The following is a 17,296-nucleotide window of genomic DNA, read 5'->3' on the forward strand; positions in this document are numbered from 1 at the left end:
GGAATGCTATTCCAGGAACAGCACTGGGACCGTCTCGGGGCATCTCGCCCCCGGGAACAGCCCCGCTTCCCGCTCCCCCGGCTCTGGGGAAGGACCGGGACGTGGCAGGGGGGGGTCGCACCCCGGAGCTGCCTCCACCCCTGGGGGACTGTGTCCCACCCGTGTGCCCCGCAGGGCACGTCCTCCCAGAGCTGGGCCAGCCCCAGTGCACTGGGTACAGGACAGGGACACACGCAGCTGCGTGGGCTGGACTTGGGGGACACGAGGGACATAGCGGGTACAGGGGATATAGGAACACGAGGGACACAAGAACATCGGGGGCACAGGGACACTGGGTACAGAGCTGATACAGGGACACAGGACAAGGGGAATATAGGAGACATGGGAACATGGGGGACACAGGGGATAGAGGGGATATTGGAACATGAGGGATGTGGGGGACACAGAGGAACACAACTGATATGGGGCTACAGAGGGACACTGGGTACACAGCTGATATGGGAACACAGGAAGATGGGGGACATATGGGGACATGAAGGAAACAGGCAATATGGGAACATGAAGGACATAGCTGATAGAGATGGGGAAGGCGGGCACATGGGGGTCACAGTCACAAGGGGACATAGGGGAATACAGGAGGACATGGGGAACAGAGTTGCTAAGGTGACACAGAGGTCCCAACTCTGGTGGCACACCCTGTGGGTTGGGGAACACAAGTGACACCTGTCCATCTGTGCTGGCACAGGGATGCCAGCAGGTACCATGGGCATGGGGGACACAGCCACAGGGAGGGGTCATGCCTGTCCCCATGGCAGCATGGGCACAACCCCAGGTGTACTGGGCCACAGCTGGAGACAGTGGCATGGGGTGGCCGTGCCCCACAGCATCTGCAGTGTCACCTTGGCAGATGAACCCTGCCAGGCTGGTGAGCCCCCTCTCTGAGTGTCCTCACAGCAGGGCCACCATCAGCAGCCACCACAGCTGCTTCTCCCAGTAGTGCCAGAATTACTGCTGTCCCCTCATCACCACCATGGCCTTGCCACCACCCCAGCTGTCCCCTTTTCACCTCTGTGGCTATCCTCTTGTCACCACTGTGTCACCCCTTGGTCACCACCCCACTGTCCCCTTGTCACCACCATGGACATCCTCTTGCTACTACCACAGTTGTCCTCCTGTTATCACCACGGCTGTCCTCTTATTACCAGCATGGTCCTCGTCTCCACCGTGGCTGTCCCCTGGTTACCATCACAGCTTTGTCAGCACCATGGCTGTCCTTCTTGTTACCACGGCCATCCCCCAGTCATCACCGTGGTTGTCTCCTTGTGGCCATCGTCTTGTCACCACCACGGCTGTGCCCATCACCACACACCCAATAAAACAGAGAGGCCACGCCTGTGGTGTCACACACAACGTGTTGCACGGGACTCACAGGTCTCGTCAGAGTCCCCAGTGCCCTGCGGGGCTAGCAGGGCCCTTGCCCAACTCACACACTTGGCAAGGTGCCAGCAGAGCCCCGTGCAGAGCCTTTGTGCCGCACACAACTGCAAAGCCCGGCGAACGACTCCCAGCGTGGCACGGAGCGCGCAAGGCCCGCCGGGCTGCAGCAGCCCCTGCAAAGCCCGCACGGAGCCTGGTACCGGGCGCACTTGCCGCCTCCCCACACGGCCCGGGCCGGGACTGTGGCGGCCCCGGGGCTGCGGACGAGGGCGCGGGTCAGAATCGCAGGGCGCTCAGCGGCCGCGGCCTCGCCTATCTGATCGACTCATCCCGCCCGGCCCTGCCGCACAGCGCCCGGGGGCTTCGCGGCGTCTTCTTCTCACCTCGGCCCGGCGGGGCCCGGCCGATCGAATAAGATCAACGTGTAGGGGGAGGGGAGCGGGCGCCTCAGCCACGCACACCACACACGCACACACACACACACGCGCACACACACACACACACACACACACACACACACGCACGGAAACACGCAAACACACGCACAAGCGCGCGCACAGACACGCACCCGACACACACACACGCGCGCGCACACCCGCGCCACCGCCGCCACTTCCGGTCCTGCCCTTTGTACAGCGCGCCCGCGGAGCACGACGGGAAGGCGAGGCGGCGCCGTGGCGCCCCCGCCGGCCGGAGGAGCGCCCTGCACCCTCCCCGCGCCCCACGGGCACCGCCGGGAACCCCCACCGGGCACCCCCACTGGGCACCTCCAGCGGGAACGGCACCGCCGGGCCAGGAGGCTCCACTCAGCAATTTCGCACCCCACAGCCCTGCCAGGGCACCCACAGGGGAGTCCACGCTTTATTTGCACAAATCCTCCCCACCCCAGGACCCCCATAACCATGGGAGCCCTCCAACCCAGAGCAGCCAGCCTCCAAGGACCTCCCCACACACACGCACACAATGGGACCCACACCACAGCACCCTCGGACAGGGCAGCAGCCTCACAGAACCCCCCTTTCCCAGAGGAACCCCCACCCTGCAGGAAACATCCCCACAGTACCTCCCTGGCATGGCACCAGCCCCACAGGACCCCTCCAAAACCCCCCAGAGGCCTGCCCCGCCCCACAGGGCCCCCAAGCCAGTGCTGCCACAGAGGAACCCCCACTTTATTTGCACGTGGCGGTCCAGTATTTACAACCCGGAGGGGGTTACCGCCCCCCACTGCAGAGGGAGACCCCCCTAAGGGCCCTCATGCTGCAGGGGCGTGGGAAGATCCCACTGATGCGGGGGGCCCTGTGTGGGCCCCACAGTCTGCCATGGTCCCACCACCAGGACCCTGCTCGGCATCAAGAGAAGGGGCTCACGGGGCAGAGCTGGGTCCCCCAGCCACAGGGGTCCCTTCACCCACTTCTCCACAGGATTAACAGGAAATCCTTTTCCAACAGTCTAAAGGTGCCCTGGTGGCCCCCACAGTTGCCCACGGTGGGTTCGAGGAGGGTGATGGGCCATGATGGTCCCCAGGCTGCCACACGCAGGATACAGGCTGCTGCCAGGGGCAGGACCTGGGGTGGTTCAGGGTCAGTACTGGGGTCTCCAGGGTCGGTATCAGGGTCTCCAGGGTCAGCAGTGGGGTCTCTGGTTGGTACTGGGACACTGGGGTCAGTACCGGGGTCTCTGATCCGTACTGGGGTCTCTGGAATCAGTCACAGGATCTCTTGTCAGTCCCAGGGTCTCTCTCAGGTCACCAGCAGGCCTCCAAGTGGTCACTTCCCCACAAGGACGTAGAAGGCCATGAGAAGACAGGACACAGACACAGCCACGTGCAAGCGGGTCCCAATCACAGCAGCTGCAGGTAGGACGGAGTGGGGTGAGACCCCGTGTCCCCATCCCAGATCCATCCTGAATCCCTGTGAGCCCATCCCAGACTCCGTGTTCCCATCCCAGATTCCCTGTGAGCCCATCCCAGACCCACTGTTCCTATTCCCAATCCCTGTGTCCCCATCCCAGAAGCCAGGGCTCCCATCCTGGACCCAATGCCTCTGTCCCAGACCCGAACTCAGCGATCACAGCATCCTCATCCTGTACCCCAGTGTTCCCAGTACCCCATCCCAGACCCCAGGATCCCATCCCAACTCCCAGTATTCCCAAGGTCTTCATCCCAGATCCCAGTGTTCCCAGTGCCCCCACCCTGTGCCCCAGCGTTCTCAGCGCTCCCACCCTGTGCCCCAGCGTTCTCAGAGCTCACAGTGTTCCAAGTGCCCCCATCCCAGTCTTCCCAGCATCCCTGCGCCAAACCCCAGTGTCCCCAGTGTCCCTCACCCTTGTGGCAGACTCCCCAGACCCCCCTGCGCTCGGACAGGAGCCAGGTGCGCAGTCGGGGCACCTTCCGCAGGTACGCACAAGTGCAAACCAGTAGCAGCCCGAACACCAGGAGCCCGTCCAGGGAGTAAACTGCGGGGAGGGAGGTCGGGGGGGGGTCAGGGGGCACTGCAGGTCCCTGCTCAGCCCCCCCCAAGGGGACCCCCACACACCATGGGAACAACCTCCCAGCTCTGCCCCTATGGGGGGATGCAGACTTCCCAGGATGCCCCCGGAAAGGGACACAGACTTCCCAGTGTCCCTCCCGAAGACACTCAGGCCGCCCCGTACCCCGCCCCCAAAGGGACACGGTCTCCAATCGCCTCCCAAAAGCTCCTCCCAGTCCTCCCCCACCTCAGCCCCATCCAGCCCCCCCCTCCCCCCCCCGGCACCTCAGCGCTCTCCCCACGGCGCCCCCTCAGCCCCCCCGCCTTCGGAACCCCCAAAGCCCCGTTCCCCCCCCTCCCTCCCCCGTTAGTCTTTGAGGCCCCGGACCCACTCGGATCCGCCCGGACTCCCCGGGCCCCTCCGTTCCCCAGTTCCCACCACCAGTCATGGCGGCCCCCCGGCCCTCCCGTCGCCCCACAGCCCCTCGCTCCCGCGTTCCCAGCATGGGCTATGCCGGCCCCCGGCTCTCCCCAAGGCCCCCTCGGTTGCCCCTCGGTTGTCCCGGGCCCCGTTCCCACCGTTGGTCATGGCGGCCCCGGACCCCCCCGGGCCCCCGCGGCGCCAACGCGACAGCGGAAGCGGCCGACAGGCACGGCCAGCCGAGCGCCGACCCGCCCGACGCGGACCCTGAGGAGCAGGCGGCCTCAATCGAGCGCCTATTGGGGGAGGTGCGTGTGCAGCCCCAGTATGGCCCAGTATGGCCCAGTATGGCCCAGTGCCGGCCCAGTGCCCGCCCAGCAGCAGCGATGAGCCCCAGCGCTGCCGGCGCCTCATCCGCGCCGGAGCTGCTGGTGCGCTCAGCCGTGTGTGACCAGTCCCCATTTCAGTGCTCCAGAGACGCCTCGGTATTCCCAGTAACCCCACAGTGCACCCAGACCCCATTCCAGTCCTCCCAGTAACCCACAAGTACTCCGAGTAATCCCCAGTCCTTCCAGTAACCCCCCGCCAATGCAACCAGACCCCAGTGAAACCCGGATTCCCCAGTAACTCAATCTCCCCATAACCCCCCAGCATCCAGTGCTCATCCCAGCCCACAGTAAGCCCCAGTCCTCCCAGTAACCCTCCATCCTCCCAGTATCCCGGTACTACCCAAGTGCAATTGGTCTCCATTCCAGCCCTCAGTGAGTTCCAGTCCTCCCAGTAACCCCCCAGTGCAATCTGACCCCCAGGTTCCCCTGTAATTCCCAATCTAAACCTAAGGCCCCTCTCCAAGCACCAGTCCCCATCCCAGCCCTTCCAGTAACTGCCAGGCCCCCCAGTAATCCCAGGTCCCCCGATAAACCCCAGTGCCTCCAGTATCCCAGTACTTCCAGTAACCCCTGTCTCCCAGTAACATCATATGTCACCCAATCACCATCCCAGTATCCCCTGTAAGCCTCCCAGTTGACCCCCAGTGCACCCAGTAACTCCCTGCACCCCCCATAATTCCCAGCGCACCCAGTCCCCAGCTCAGTTCCTCCAGTAACCCTCAGCTCCCACAGTAACCCACACAATCCAGCAGTCCCAGCGCACCCAGCAGCAGCGTTCCCAGTGCTGCCAGTGCTCACAGAAATCCCCAGTGCCCCCAGGGTTCTCAGTGCCCACCAGTGGCCCCCATGGTCCCTGTGTTTCCAGTGCCCCCAGCAGTCCCAGTGCCCCCAGCAAACCTCAGTGCCCCAAGTTGTCCCAGTTTTCCCAGTGACCCCAGTACCCACAGGGTTCCCAGTGCCTCCAGTGGCCCAAAAGTTCCCACAGTGGTCCTGGTGCTCCCAGCAGTCCCCAGTGCTCCCAGTGTTCCCAGGGCCCCCAGCAAACCTAAGGCTCCCAGTGTTCCCAGGGCCCCCAGTGCCCCCAGCAGTCCCAGTGCTCCCAGTACTCCCTGTGCCCCCAGCAAGCCCAGTGCTCCTAGTACACCCGTGTTCCTAATGTCCCTAGTGCTCCCAGTGCCCTCAGTGAACCTAGTGCTCCCCCAGAGGGTCTGGTGCTCCCAGTGCCCCCGGCAGACTCCGGTGCCCCCAGTGGTCCCAGTACCCCTACAGACCCAGTGTTCCCAGTACTCCCAGTGTTCCCAATGTACCCAGCATCAGTGTTCCCAGTGCCACCACTGAGTCTGGTGCCCCCAGCACATCCAGTGCACTCATAGTGGTCCCAGTTCCCCCCGGTGCTTCCAGTGCCCCCAGCAGACTCCAGTGTCCAGAGTGGGACTGGTGACCCCAGTGCCCCCAGGAGCAGCCACGGGCACAGTGCCAGCAGCCCAGCGCAGGATATCTGTCACCATCCCCTTAACCCAGTCAGGGCTAATCCCAGGGCTTAGTGCCTCTTGCTGATAGGAGAAGGGCCACCGTCACTGGCACCGTCACTGGCACCGTCACTGGCACTGGCAGGGCACAGCGATGATCCGCTGGTTCTGTGGGGCTGGCCCCGGCTGTGCTCCTGCACCCCCAGCCCCCAGGGTGCAGGGACAAGGAGAGCTGGCACTGAGGACATGGAGCCTTTCACAGAGCGAGAGGGTGAGTAGGATGCCAGGGGGACAAGGACACCCGTGCTGGGGGTGGCAGGGGACAACAGGGGCCATGCCAAGACGCATCCCCAGGGCCAACGTCTGCCTGTCCTCTGGTGTTTAGCCTGGGGACCCCTCACCCTCCTTAGGTCCTAATGTGTTCTGTTCAGATCTAACATGGAGAATTTCCATTCTCCTGCTCCCACCAAGGCCAGCTGCAGCTCGCAGCGGGAGGGACATCAGGGGTTGATTTGGTCCCCACTAGTGACAACTTTGTCTTTGCCTTTCTCAGGATGATGACAAAGCCTCGAGGAGCAGCGCGGTGCTGGGTGGGTGCTGGGACTAGGGCATGGGGCTGTGGGACCCAGGGGAATGGGGATTGGGGGTGACGGATACCCCAAGGCCAATGGGGATGCCAGGGGTGATGGAGACACAGGGGCAATGGGAACCTGGATGTTATGGGGACCAGGGAGTGGTGGGAATCCAAAGGGTGATGGGAACCTGGGGTCCTCAGGAGCAATGGGGAACAGACTTCCAGGGACAATGGGGACAATGAAGGCGATAGAGACCCCAAGGACTAATGAAGACCCTGAGGGATGACTAACACCCCAGGGGTGATGGGGACCCCAGGGACAATGAGGACCCCAAGGGACAACAGGAACCTGAGAGGCGATGGGCACCTGATGGGTGGTGGGTACACCAGGGATAATGAGGACCCTAAGGGGTGATGGGAGGATATGAGGACCACAGGGTGGCCTGGGACAGGGACACTTGTACACAGGGACCCTTGGGGTGCTGGGGGCAGCATGTGAGGACTCCAGGCTATGTCACCACAAGACTCCAGGGGCTGGGGGACACAGGGCTGGTGTCTAGGATCTCACCCTGTGCTGGCATGTGGCTCCTCCCCACCCGCCGGTGACCCTATCCCAGGTTGTCCCACCCCTTGTGGTGACCCCATCCCGCCATGACCCCCTCCCCGGTGACCCTTTCCCACTGGTGACTTCATTTTTCTGGTGACCCACCCCCTGGTTCTCCCATCCCCCACTGATCCCCCTACCCCTCCAGAAGGTGACAGGAGCGATGTTCTCTCCCTGGACCTGGCCCCTGATGGCCACAGGGGCCTCATTCAGCCTAAGAAGGTGCCAAACCCGATACGGGAGTCCCGGAGCCACCGGGACCTGCACCGGGAGCTGCTCTTCAGCCACAGCAGGTGGGCATAGGGATGGGCCTGCCTCCAGCTGGGTGGCCGGGTGGGGTGGCCGGTTGAAGTCTGGCATCCCCACAGGGGGATCTTGCCCCGGCACAGGGCCGAGCTCCCGCGGGTGCTGGAGAGCCTCCGGCTGAGGCAGCTGCGGGAGGAGCTGCGGGGGCCCCCATCCGACCTGGAGCAGCAGCTGAGGAAGCGCCACCAGAGACTTGAGGAGGTCTGTGATGTCTCTTTGTCCTTGTCCTTCTGTCCCAGCCTCCATCCCTGCATCCAGGCCAACCCTCCTGCCTTCACCTCACCATCATCCATCCATCCATCCACCCATGTATCCATCCACCATCCATCCATGTACCCATGAATCCATCCTCCCATCCAACCTCCATGCATCCATGTATCCATCCATCCCTCCATCCATCCATCCATCCATCCATCCATCCATCCATCCATCCATCCATCCCTCCATCCGTCCATCCATCCATCCATCCGTCCATCCATCCATCCATCCCTCCATCCGTCCATCCGTCCATCCCTCCATCCCTCCATCCGTCCATCCCTCCATCCGTCCATCCCTCCATCCGTCCATCCATCCCTCCATCCCTCCATCCATCCTCCCCATGCCCATCCAGCTACCTATCCATGTCCTTCCCTGGGCACAGCCAGGTGCTGATCAGGCTGTTGGGGCAGTTGGGCTGAGTAATATCCAGGCAACTTGGTGGGTGGCTGAGGGAAGTTGGACGGAGTGGACACGGGTTAAGGGATGGCCAACAGTGACCAGGTCATGGTGACAGCTGAGGAAATACCTGGCTCAGGAGACAGCCGGGTCATGGGGAGGGCTGGGGGGATCCCAACCAGGCCCCATGGCTGCCCCTCCTGCAGCACGAGCGGGAGGCGGCTGGGCCAGAGCCGGACCCTCGCCCCGAGTTCCTGCTGGTGAGGGACAGCCTGCGGAAGATGAAGCTGGAGGAGGCAGGTGCCCGGCAGACGTGAGCAGAAGCCAGCCCAGCAGAGCTCCCTGAGGCCCCGGCACACACTGGGCTGCCCCCGTCCCCAGCACATCCTGGCACTGGGAACAGCACCCAGCGCTGCCATTCTGGGTGAGCTTGTGGTCAGGGATGAGTACTGGAGCCTTGATGTCCCCATGCCAGTGACAACCAGGGTGCCAGGGCTGGAAGGAGCTGATAAAGCCAGGGCAGTGCCACGGGTGATGTGGAGGATGCAGGCAACACTCTCCCCCTGACCTGCACCTGCCCTGGCTCCATGAACCAGAAAACATCAAATAAAGTCTTTTATTTGTTTTTCTTGATTGAAATGGGACAGAGACAGGAATGGGGCGGCATTGCCATGGGCTGATGGTGCATGGTGGGGATGAAGGGCGGCCATGGTGGCCACTGGCTCATTTTGCTGGTGGTGCCACCAGCCCAGCTGCAGCTGGTGTCCATCCAAGGCCTTCAGCCATCCCCTGGTGGCACAGAGCCTTCCTCACTCATTCAGTCTCCCTCTCCTTTCTCCTCTGTCTTCTCCTGGTGTTTCTTTCCATTTCCACAGTTAAACGTGTTTCACCCCTGCCCCTTCCACCTGCAGCTGGAGCCCGCTGGGAGGGAAGAGGAGGCACTGATCTCACATCAGCAGCCCCAGGCTGGCAGCACCGCCCTGGGCACCAAGGAGGGGAACAGGCCATTGTTCTGGGGAGCCTGCAGCCCCCTCCACACTGCTCCCTGCATCCCCCTGCCTGCACCCTGCCTGTTCCCTGCCTTTTCACCCCATCCTGTCCAGCCCATCCCACGAGGATGAGCCTCTTCCCCACCCTGCCAGGTGCAGCAATGCAGGATGTGCCCAACTCACCTCAATCCAGCTCAGAGGGGCCACAGTGGCTGTGGCATTATCTTGTCACGGCCTGGGAGAGCCTTGGCACCATCCTGGCACTGTCCTGCTGTGCATGGCCAGGGCAAGGATGGGGACAGTGGTCCCTGTGCTTGGCCCATGCCTACATGGCACTAAGGATGGAGCCTCCAATAAGCACCACACGAGGCTGTGCCAGGCTGCAGTGCCACACCACATCAAATTGCAGCACCCCATGCTGCACTGTGCCAGGCCATGCTGTGACACATCTATACCGTGCCATGACATTCCATGCCAGGCCACAATTCCATCCCACACCACACAGTTCTATGCCATGCTGTGCCACACTGTACCAGGCTGAACCACACCATACCATGCCATATCATATCAACATGAACCAAACCATGGTAAAACATCTCACACCATGCCATGTCATGCCGTGCCACCAAGAGCCACGCCACACTGTACGTTCCCGTGCCACCCACCCCATACCATACAGTGCCATGCAGTGTCATTCCGTGCCACACAGTGCCGTGCCGTGCCGTGTCATTCCATTCCGTGCCGTGCGGTGCAGCGGAGCGGGGCGGGGACTGGGGCAGGTGTTGCTTCCCCCGCTCCTCCCTCCGCTCAAGCCCAGACCCGTCCGTGCCCCGGCGCAGCAGAGCCGGCAGCGGCGGCGGGCCCAGGTAAGGGATTCTCCCACCCCGTCGGGACCCCCGGGACGTTTGCTCTGCCTCTGGCCGCCCAGTGCGACGTGGAGCGGGTTGGGGAAACTGAGGCACAGCGAGGTGACGGCGCTGGAAAAGGGGTGTGAACCCCCTGCCCCCCGCCCCACTGCCCCCCTTTCACTCCCTCCCCAAGAGTTTGGGGGTCTTGGGGTGCTGGGGACCCCCTTTTCCCAGGCTGGCGGTCGCTCCCACCCCAGGATCTGCCGCCAGCCCAGACGGAAAAGAAAGGAAAACTGGCAGAGGTGCGCAGTGAAACCAGCTGGGGCGGGAGGGAGGGGCCCCCGCGCCCCCCCGCCGCACCCCGACCACCTTTGAGCCCTTCAAGAGTGTCACCCTTCCCCCGCCCCGCGTTGTCCGCACCCTTTATTTATGGTAGGACCTACAAGAAGGCAAAGCAAACACAGCCTCGCCTCCCCGCTGGCGCCATCGCGGCACACCCGGTGTGACATGAGGCGTTTTGGGGGTGCGGGGTGGGGGGCACCCATGGGTGCAGCCCGGCTAGGGGCGTGGGGACGAGCTGTGTCCCCCCTGTTGCCCGCAGGGTCCCGGCGCGGCATGGGGGAGGCAAGTGACACGGACAGCGGGATCATGCTGCACTCGGGTGAGAAGGGGGGTTGGGGGTGAGGGAGGTTTGGGGTGCCCCTGTCGCCCATGGGTGCTCTGATAGACGTGCCCCTCCTTCCCAGGCAGAGAACCGAGGACTTGGGTGCATGGGGACACTCTGGGGACACACAAGAGCTGCTTGGGGAAAGCTTTGGGGAAATGAAGGGGTAGAGGAATGGGGGCTTCCCCTGGGTTTGGGGAGGCACTCCCAGTGTGGTGGGGGTGCTCTGGACAGGATTTGACTCAGACGGGTTTGGCTTGGGATGGCTGAGTCAGACTGAAACCTTCCACCTGTGCCCCCCCCTTCCCCAGCAGGGACGTCACGCGTGTCCCGGGGGGGCTGGAGCGCCCATGGTGCTGCTGGGGCAATTCATGCATACCCTGGCGGATTGGAGGACCCCCATGGGTGCTGCTGGGGGGTGCGGGGGGCGGTTCTGGATACCCTGGGGGGGTTGGAACACCAATGGGTGCTGCTGGGTGGGGGAAACCGGTGTCCCAGGGGAGTCAGAACACCCAGGGGTGCTGCCGGGGGGGAAGGGAGGCACAGCTGCTTTGGGGCAGCTGGAGCACCCATGGGTGCTGCTAGGAGGGTCACGGCTGCTTTTTCCTCCCCTTGCGGTGGAGGGAAACGAAGGCAGGGAGGCTGTGGGGTGGCAGGGGATGGTACGTGGGTGCTCCCATCCCGCCAGACATCCGTGTGTCCGTTCCAGGCCCCGACAGCCCGGTGTCCCCGCCGAAGGAGCGGGTGCAGGCGGGGCGGCGGCAGCAGCAGGCGCTGGAGGCGCGGCTCGACGGCTGCGTCCAGGAGCTGCGGCGGCTGTGCCTGCGGGAGGCGGTGAGCAGGGCACGAGGACCCCTTGCCTGCCCTCACATGCTGCCATGGCTGTGCTCAGTGTCCCTGTGCCGTCCTCAGGAGCTGACGGGGACCCTGCCCCGCGAGTACCCCCTGAAAGCCGGCGAGAAGCCCCCCAAAGTCCGGCGCAGGATTGGGGCTGCCTTCAAGCTGGATGAGATTGTCGTTCTGCGTGGGGTGGTGAGGGGGTCCCTGGGGTGAAAAGATGGTGGGGACCCCATCCCCTCCCCTCCCCTCTCCTGGGTGCCTGAGGGACACCTGGAAATGTCACCATCCCCATCCCATGGGTGGTGGTTGGGTGCCAAGTGCTGTAAGTGGGAGGGACAGGGGGGTGCTTCCAAGCGTGATGGATGGTGTTGGGTGACTGAGATGCCCCAGTGAAGGGAGGTGTTTGGGTTCTGAATGCGATGTTTGGTGTTGTGGTCCCCAGGGGATGGGACAAAGTGGGGTTCCAAGCATGATGGGTGGTGTTGGGGTGTTGAGTTGATGGGTTGTCATGGGGTCCTAAACATAATGTGTGGAGTTGGGGTGCCAAGGTGATGGGTGGAGGGGGGGTACCAGGTGTGATGAGTGGTATCAGGGTGCCAGAATTATGGGAGGAGGTGGGTTCCAACTGTTATGGGTAGTGGTGGGGTTTGAGCATGACGGGTGGTGTTGGGATCCAAGAGTGGTGCTGGGTGTTGGGATTCCAGATGAGATGCTGGGAGGGGTTGGGATCCCAAGTGCTGTGGGTGGCGTTGGAGTGTTAAGCACAATGGGTGGCTTGGGGTGTCGAGGTGTGGTTCTGAGCATGTCCCCCGCCCCCAGGACCCTCTGGAACGGGAGCGGGCACTGCAGCTGCAGATTGCTGAGGCCTCCCGCCGGCTCTGCCATGAGGAGAACATCGGCCGGCGGGTGCGGAAGAGGCGGCAGACGGCGGCGCTCCGGGAGGAGCAGAAGCTGCGGGACCTGGAGCAGGTCCTGATCCAGCGGCGGCTCCTGGCAGGGCAGCGGGACACAAGCACTGCCGAGGGTGAGCCCCCCGAGCCCCCCAGCTGGTGGGGGGATGCTGGAGGGCAGGGAGGCAGAATGGGGTGCTGCTTGGTTGGGTGTCCCTGGGGAATGCACCTGAATTCCACATTCCCTGTGCACCCCACTGGATGCAGCCCAGTCCTTCATCCCAAGTGCATGCACCCCTCTGGATGCGCCCCAATATGCCATCCACAATGCCTGGTGAATGCACCTCCCTGGATGCACCCCAACCTTCCATCCCGTGTGAATACAACCCAGTTCTACACCCCCAATGAATGCACCCCCCCAAATGCCCCCAACATACCATCCCTGGTGAATGCACCCCAGTTCCCTATCCCTGCTGAATGCACCCCTTGGATGCCCTCTGGAAGGCCGTCCCTGGTACATGCACCTCAGTACGCTCTCACTGTCAATGCACCCTGTTGAAGGTACCCCAATACTTCATCTCTGGTGGTTGTACCCTCGTGAGTGCGCCCCAAAACTTTGTCCCCAGTGCATGCACCCCAACACACCAGCCCTTGCGTATGTACCCCCTTCATGCACCCCAGAACTCCATCCCTAGTGCATGCACCCCGATAAACCATCCCCAGCGGTACCCAGTGAATCCACCCCAGTACTTCACCTCCATTCATTGCACTCCCCTGAATGCACCCCAATACTTCACCCTTGCCGCTTGCACCCCATAACTCTCCCTGATCACCCATCCTCAGCACGTGCACCCAAAGTGGGGCAGGATGTGGCCCAGCTGCCATGTCCCCATCCCAGTGGCGGCCATCCAAGGCTGTCCCCATTCTCTCCGTCCCCGTCCCCTCCAAGGACCAGGGCCACAGCAGCAGTGGCAGCTCTTTCCCTGCTGGTACCCCCAGCCTGCCCATCCCAGGCAGGCTGGGAACTGCACGTGGCTTGGTAGAGCCGGCCTGGCCGGTACCGCCGCCATCCTGGGGCATGTTGGGACAGGCAGCGTGGGAGAGGGGAGCGGAGGCCCGCGGGGATGCGCTGGGTGGTGGCGGGGCCGTGGGAGCGCTTTGGCACCCGGAGGCGGCCCCGGCTCTGTTCTGACAGGGCCCTGCCCCACAGAGCTCAGTGCCTCCGACGAGAGCTCCATGTCTGACGCCGGCCTGCTGGAGGAGGGTGAGGGGGCTGTTGGGAGCAGGGGGGACACCAGGGTACCCCTTGTATGTTCCCTCCATTCCAACCCTTCCTGTGTCCCCTCTATTCCAACTCTCCCTGTGTCCTCTCCATCCCAACCCACACAGCTCCCCTCCATCCCACTCCACTGCCATGTGTTCCCTCTATGCCATTCCTGTGTGCCCCTTCCAACCCCCCACATGTCCCCTCTGTGCCATTCTCCTGTGTGTCCCTTCCATCCCAACCCTCCACATGTCCCCTCCATGCCAACCATCCACCTGTTCCCTCCATCCCAACCCTCTCTTTGTGTCCCCTCCATCCCAACCCTCCATCTCTCCTACAGAGGACACACGGCCACCAGGACCTGCCACCCCACAGAGGTCCCCATCTCCAAAGGACCCCGCCAAGGAGGAGTCAGGGCTTCTGACGGCCCCCCCCACTCCCTGGCAGGAGACCAGCCTGGACAGACCCTATGAGAGGGCCAAAAATCCCAGTGTGGACCCTGAGGGTGGGGAAACCCAGAGCTCCCAGTGCTATCTTGGGTCCCTGATGGCTGCCCCCGCCAGCTCCTTGGCCCCCGGCAGCCCTGACCCCACAGGCTCCCCAGCATCCAGGACAGGGGACCCTCCCTACCGGTTCATCCCCATCCGGACCCTGGTGCTGTGCCGGCAGGCGGGTTCCAGCGCTCCCAGCACCCCAGAGCCATCAGGACGGCGGGCACAGACCCAGTCCCTGAGGTATGTCCTGAGCAGGGGGAGGATAGGCAAGGGTTCCTGCAAGGGAGGATGGAGATAATCCCATGTGGACGATGGAGCTCAATCCATGGGAAGGAGGATGGAAATAATCCTGTGAAAATGATGGAGCTCACCTCATGGGGAGGATGTTGGAAATAATCCCATAGGAAGGATGGAGACAGTCCCACTGGGGGTAAGATGGAGCTAACCCTGTGGGAAAGAGGATGGGAGTAACCCTGGAGCTAACCCTGTGGGAAGGAGGATGGAAGTAATCCTGTGGAAGAGGATGAAGAGAACCTCGTGGAGATGATGGTGCTAAAGCCATGGGGAGGAGGATGGAGATAATCCCATGGAGAGGATAATGGAGAGAACACCAAGGGAAGGGTGGACCTAACTGTATGGGGAGGATGGAGAAAATCTTATGGGGAGGACAGATATAATCCCATAGGGAGGGGATGGATCTAACCCCATGGAGATGGTGGAGCTGAGTCATGGGGAGGATGGAGACAATATTATCGGGGAGGATGGAGATAATCCCAGAGCCAGGATGAAGATAATCCTGTGGGGGGGATGTGGGAGAAAACCCTGTGGGGAGGATGGACAGAAATCCATTGGGAGGAGGTTGGAGATAATTCCATGGAGAGGATGGAAGTAACCCTATGGAGATGATGGAGGTCAGCCCCATGGGGAGGATGAACTAATCCCTTGGGAGGAGGCTGGAGACTGCCCCCCCGGGAAACTGGAGCTAATCCCATGGGAGGAGGCTGGATGTCTCCCCACTAGGTGGCTGCACCCCACACCCATGGGCGCACCTTTCCCAGGGCTCGCCCTGGCTTTGGGGCAAGGGGAAGGGTCCTCCCACAGCCACAGTGTCTTGCCTGCAGGGTGGACCCGTGCTGGCAGCCAGCCGAGCCGCGGGGCCGCAGCGTCGCACCCCGCCGGCGCCCCACCTACTACACGGTCACCGTGCCCACCTCCTGCATCCTGAGCCCCGGCCCCGCGTGCCGCTCTGGCTCCGATGACAGCATCTCCGACCTCTCCAGCATCTCCCACGCCACCTCCCCGGGCAGCAGTAGCCCTGACGTGTCCTTTGCAGTTCCGCTGCCCCTTACTGAGCCTGGTTACCACCCGCGAGCTGCCCTCCAGTTCCTGCCGCCCGCTGGCCCCCCGACTTTCCTGTACGAGCAGGATCTGGCCCCGCTGCGGTACCAGCGCCTGGTGCCCTCCCGCAGCCGCATTGTGCGCACGCCCTCGCTCAAGGACTACGCGCCCGCTGGGGCCCGGGGGCTCTCCAAGGCTGCCGTCACTGAGGAGCTCAAGTCGTGGCACCAACGTGCCCAGCTGAGGGGTGCCCGGCCCCACTCCCTTGACCGGCAAGGAGCTTTCCGGAGACCCCATGGTGGGACCACTAGGGAGGGGCCCATTGCTCGTGGAGTCCTGTCACTGGTTCAGGTAGGACACGGTGTCTGGCTGGGGTTTGGATGGGAGTGGTCATGTGGGAGAAGGGAGACCCCCTTGGTGCTGTCCTGCAGGTGACATGAGTTGTCACCCTGAGTGAGTAGTGTAGGGACATGTGGCTCTGGTGGGGTTCCATGAGGATTTCTGGAGCAGGAGTGAAGCCCTGAGGGGGTCCATGGGGTCCTGTGAGGGTTGTTGGGGCAGGACTGGGATCCCAGAAGGGACCCTGGGGCAGGACCATGGTCTCAGGAGGATCCCAAGGAGACGATCAAGGTCCTTTAAGATCCTTTGGGGCAAGATTGGGACCCTCTAAGGGTCCTCTGAGCAGGTCCAAGGTCCCATAGGTTGAGTCTGGAGGGTCCCTGATGGTCCCTGGGGCAGGACCACGATCCTGAGTGGGTCCTCATGGGAAGATTAGGGTCCTGAGGGAATCGCAGGGGAAGAATTCAGGTCCCAGAGAAGTCTCTGGGGCAGAACTGGGTTCCTGAGGAGGTTCAGTGGCCAGGACCAGGGTCTTGTGAGGGTCTTGGAAACAGAAATAAGGTCCTTTAAGGTCCTTCAGGGCAGTATGAGGACCTGCTAAGGGTCCCATGGGCAGGTTTGGAGTCCCATCTGGGTCCCAGGGGCAGAACCAGGACCCCTGGGGCAGGACTGGGGTCCCATGTGAGTCTGTCAGGACCTTACGGGGCTCTCTGGAGCAGGGCTGGGGTAGGTCCCTACTTTCTGTTGAAGGTCCCAAGGGCAAGGCCAGGACCCTGTGGGGGTTCCTGTGGCAGAACTGGGGTCCCATGGGAAAGACCAGGACCTTAAGGGGGTTACTAGAGCAAGATTGGGGTCTCACAAGAGTCCCATGGGAAGGATCAGGACTTCAAGGGGGTCCCTAGGGCAGGACCCATGTGAGTCCCTCCTGTCACACCCAGTTTGCCACAAGCAGGATTCATGTGGGTCCCTGGGGCAGCACTGGGGTGGCCTTGAGCAGGGAAGGGTCCCTGCAGACACTGAAGGGGCCAGCTTCCTCTCTCCTCCTGGGGGTCTTGCCGGGACAAATGCTGGGCAAGTGGGGACCTGCAGCCATGCCCCCTCAACTGCCCCAGCTCAACGCCGGTACCGGGATGTGCCCCCGGGGGTGCGCCCAAACAGGGTGGGGGCCAACACCCACAGGGTCTTTGTCCCGCCAGGGCCCCCCGGTGCAGGTGCTGCGACGCTCAGCAGCCGGCGTGCCTGTGCAGGTCTACGTGCCCGAGAACGGTGAGATCGTCACACAAGTGTGAGTGCCCACACCCCCACCCT

General features: G+C 62.9%; 3 protein-coding genes across 3 annotated transcripts; 2 read left to right on the forward strand and 1 right to left on the reverse strand.

Moving 5' to 3' along the window:
• Positions 1-2,593: 2,593 nt before the first annotated feature.
• Positions 2,594-4,550, reverse strand: TMEM167B (transmembrane protein 167B). The gene is made up of 3 exons (XM_082296181.1): positions 4,485-4,550; positions 3,760-3,891; positions 2,594-3,286 (listed from the first exon to the last, which is right to left on the reverse strand). Exons 1-3 carry the CDS (start codon positions 4,492-4,494, stop codon positions 3,204-3,206), a joined length of 225 nt encoding a protein of 74 aa, XP_082152307.1. The 5' UTR covers positions 4,495-4,550; the 3' UTR covers positions 2,594-3,203.
• Positions 4,551-4,663: 113 nt separating this feature from the next.
• Positions 4,664-8,639, forward strand: LOC309581472 (protein FAM107B-like; the record flags this gene model as incomplete). Its single annotated transcript, XM_082296093.1, has 4 exons — positions 4,664-4,757; positions 7,511-7,655; positions 7,752-7,869; positions 8,529-8,639. The coding sequence occupies 4 exons, from the start codon at positions 4,664-4,666 to the stop codon at positions 8,637-8,639; spliced, it is 468 nt and encodes a 155-aa protein (XP_082152219.1).
• Positions 8,640-10,774: 2,135 nt separating this feature from the next.
• INAVA (innate immunity activator) lies at positions 10,775-17,277 on the forward strand (the record flags this gene model as incomplete). Its single annotated transcript, XM_082296207.1, has 8 exons — positions 10,775-10,820; positions 11,533-11,657; positions 11,736-11,855; positions 12,483-12,687; positions 13,764-13,817; positions 14,158-14,551; positions 15,433-16,000; positions 17,185-17,277. The coding sequence occupies 8 exons, from the start codon at positions 10,775-10,777 to the stop codon at positions 17,275-17,277; spliced, it is 1,605 nt and encodes a 534-aa protein (XP_082152333.1).
• Positions 17,278-17,296: the final 19 nt, after the last annotated feature.

This window comes from Coloeus monedula, assembly GCF_965178545.1.
Source record: "Coloeus monedula genome assembly, chromosome: 23".
NCBI classification, from domain to species: Eukaryota; Metazoa; Chordata; class Aves; order Passeriformes; family Corvidae; genus Coloeus; species Coloeus monedula.

What these genes read in the sequence shown, in the direction of transcription:
- TMEM167B (XM_082296181.1), bottom strand. An exon ending in CTGGGGAGTCTGCCACAAGG is followed by an intron (nt 3,287 to 3,759) that starts GTGAGGGACACT and finishes TCCTACCTGCAG; the next exon opens with CTGCTGTGATTGGGACCCGC.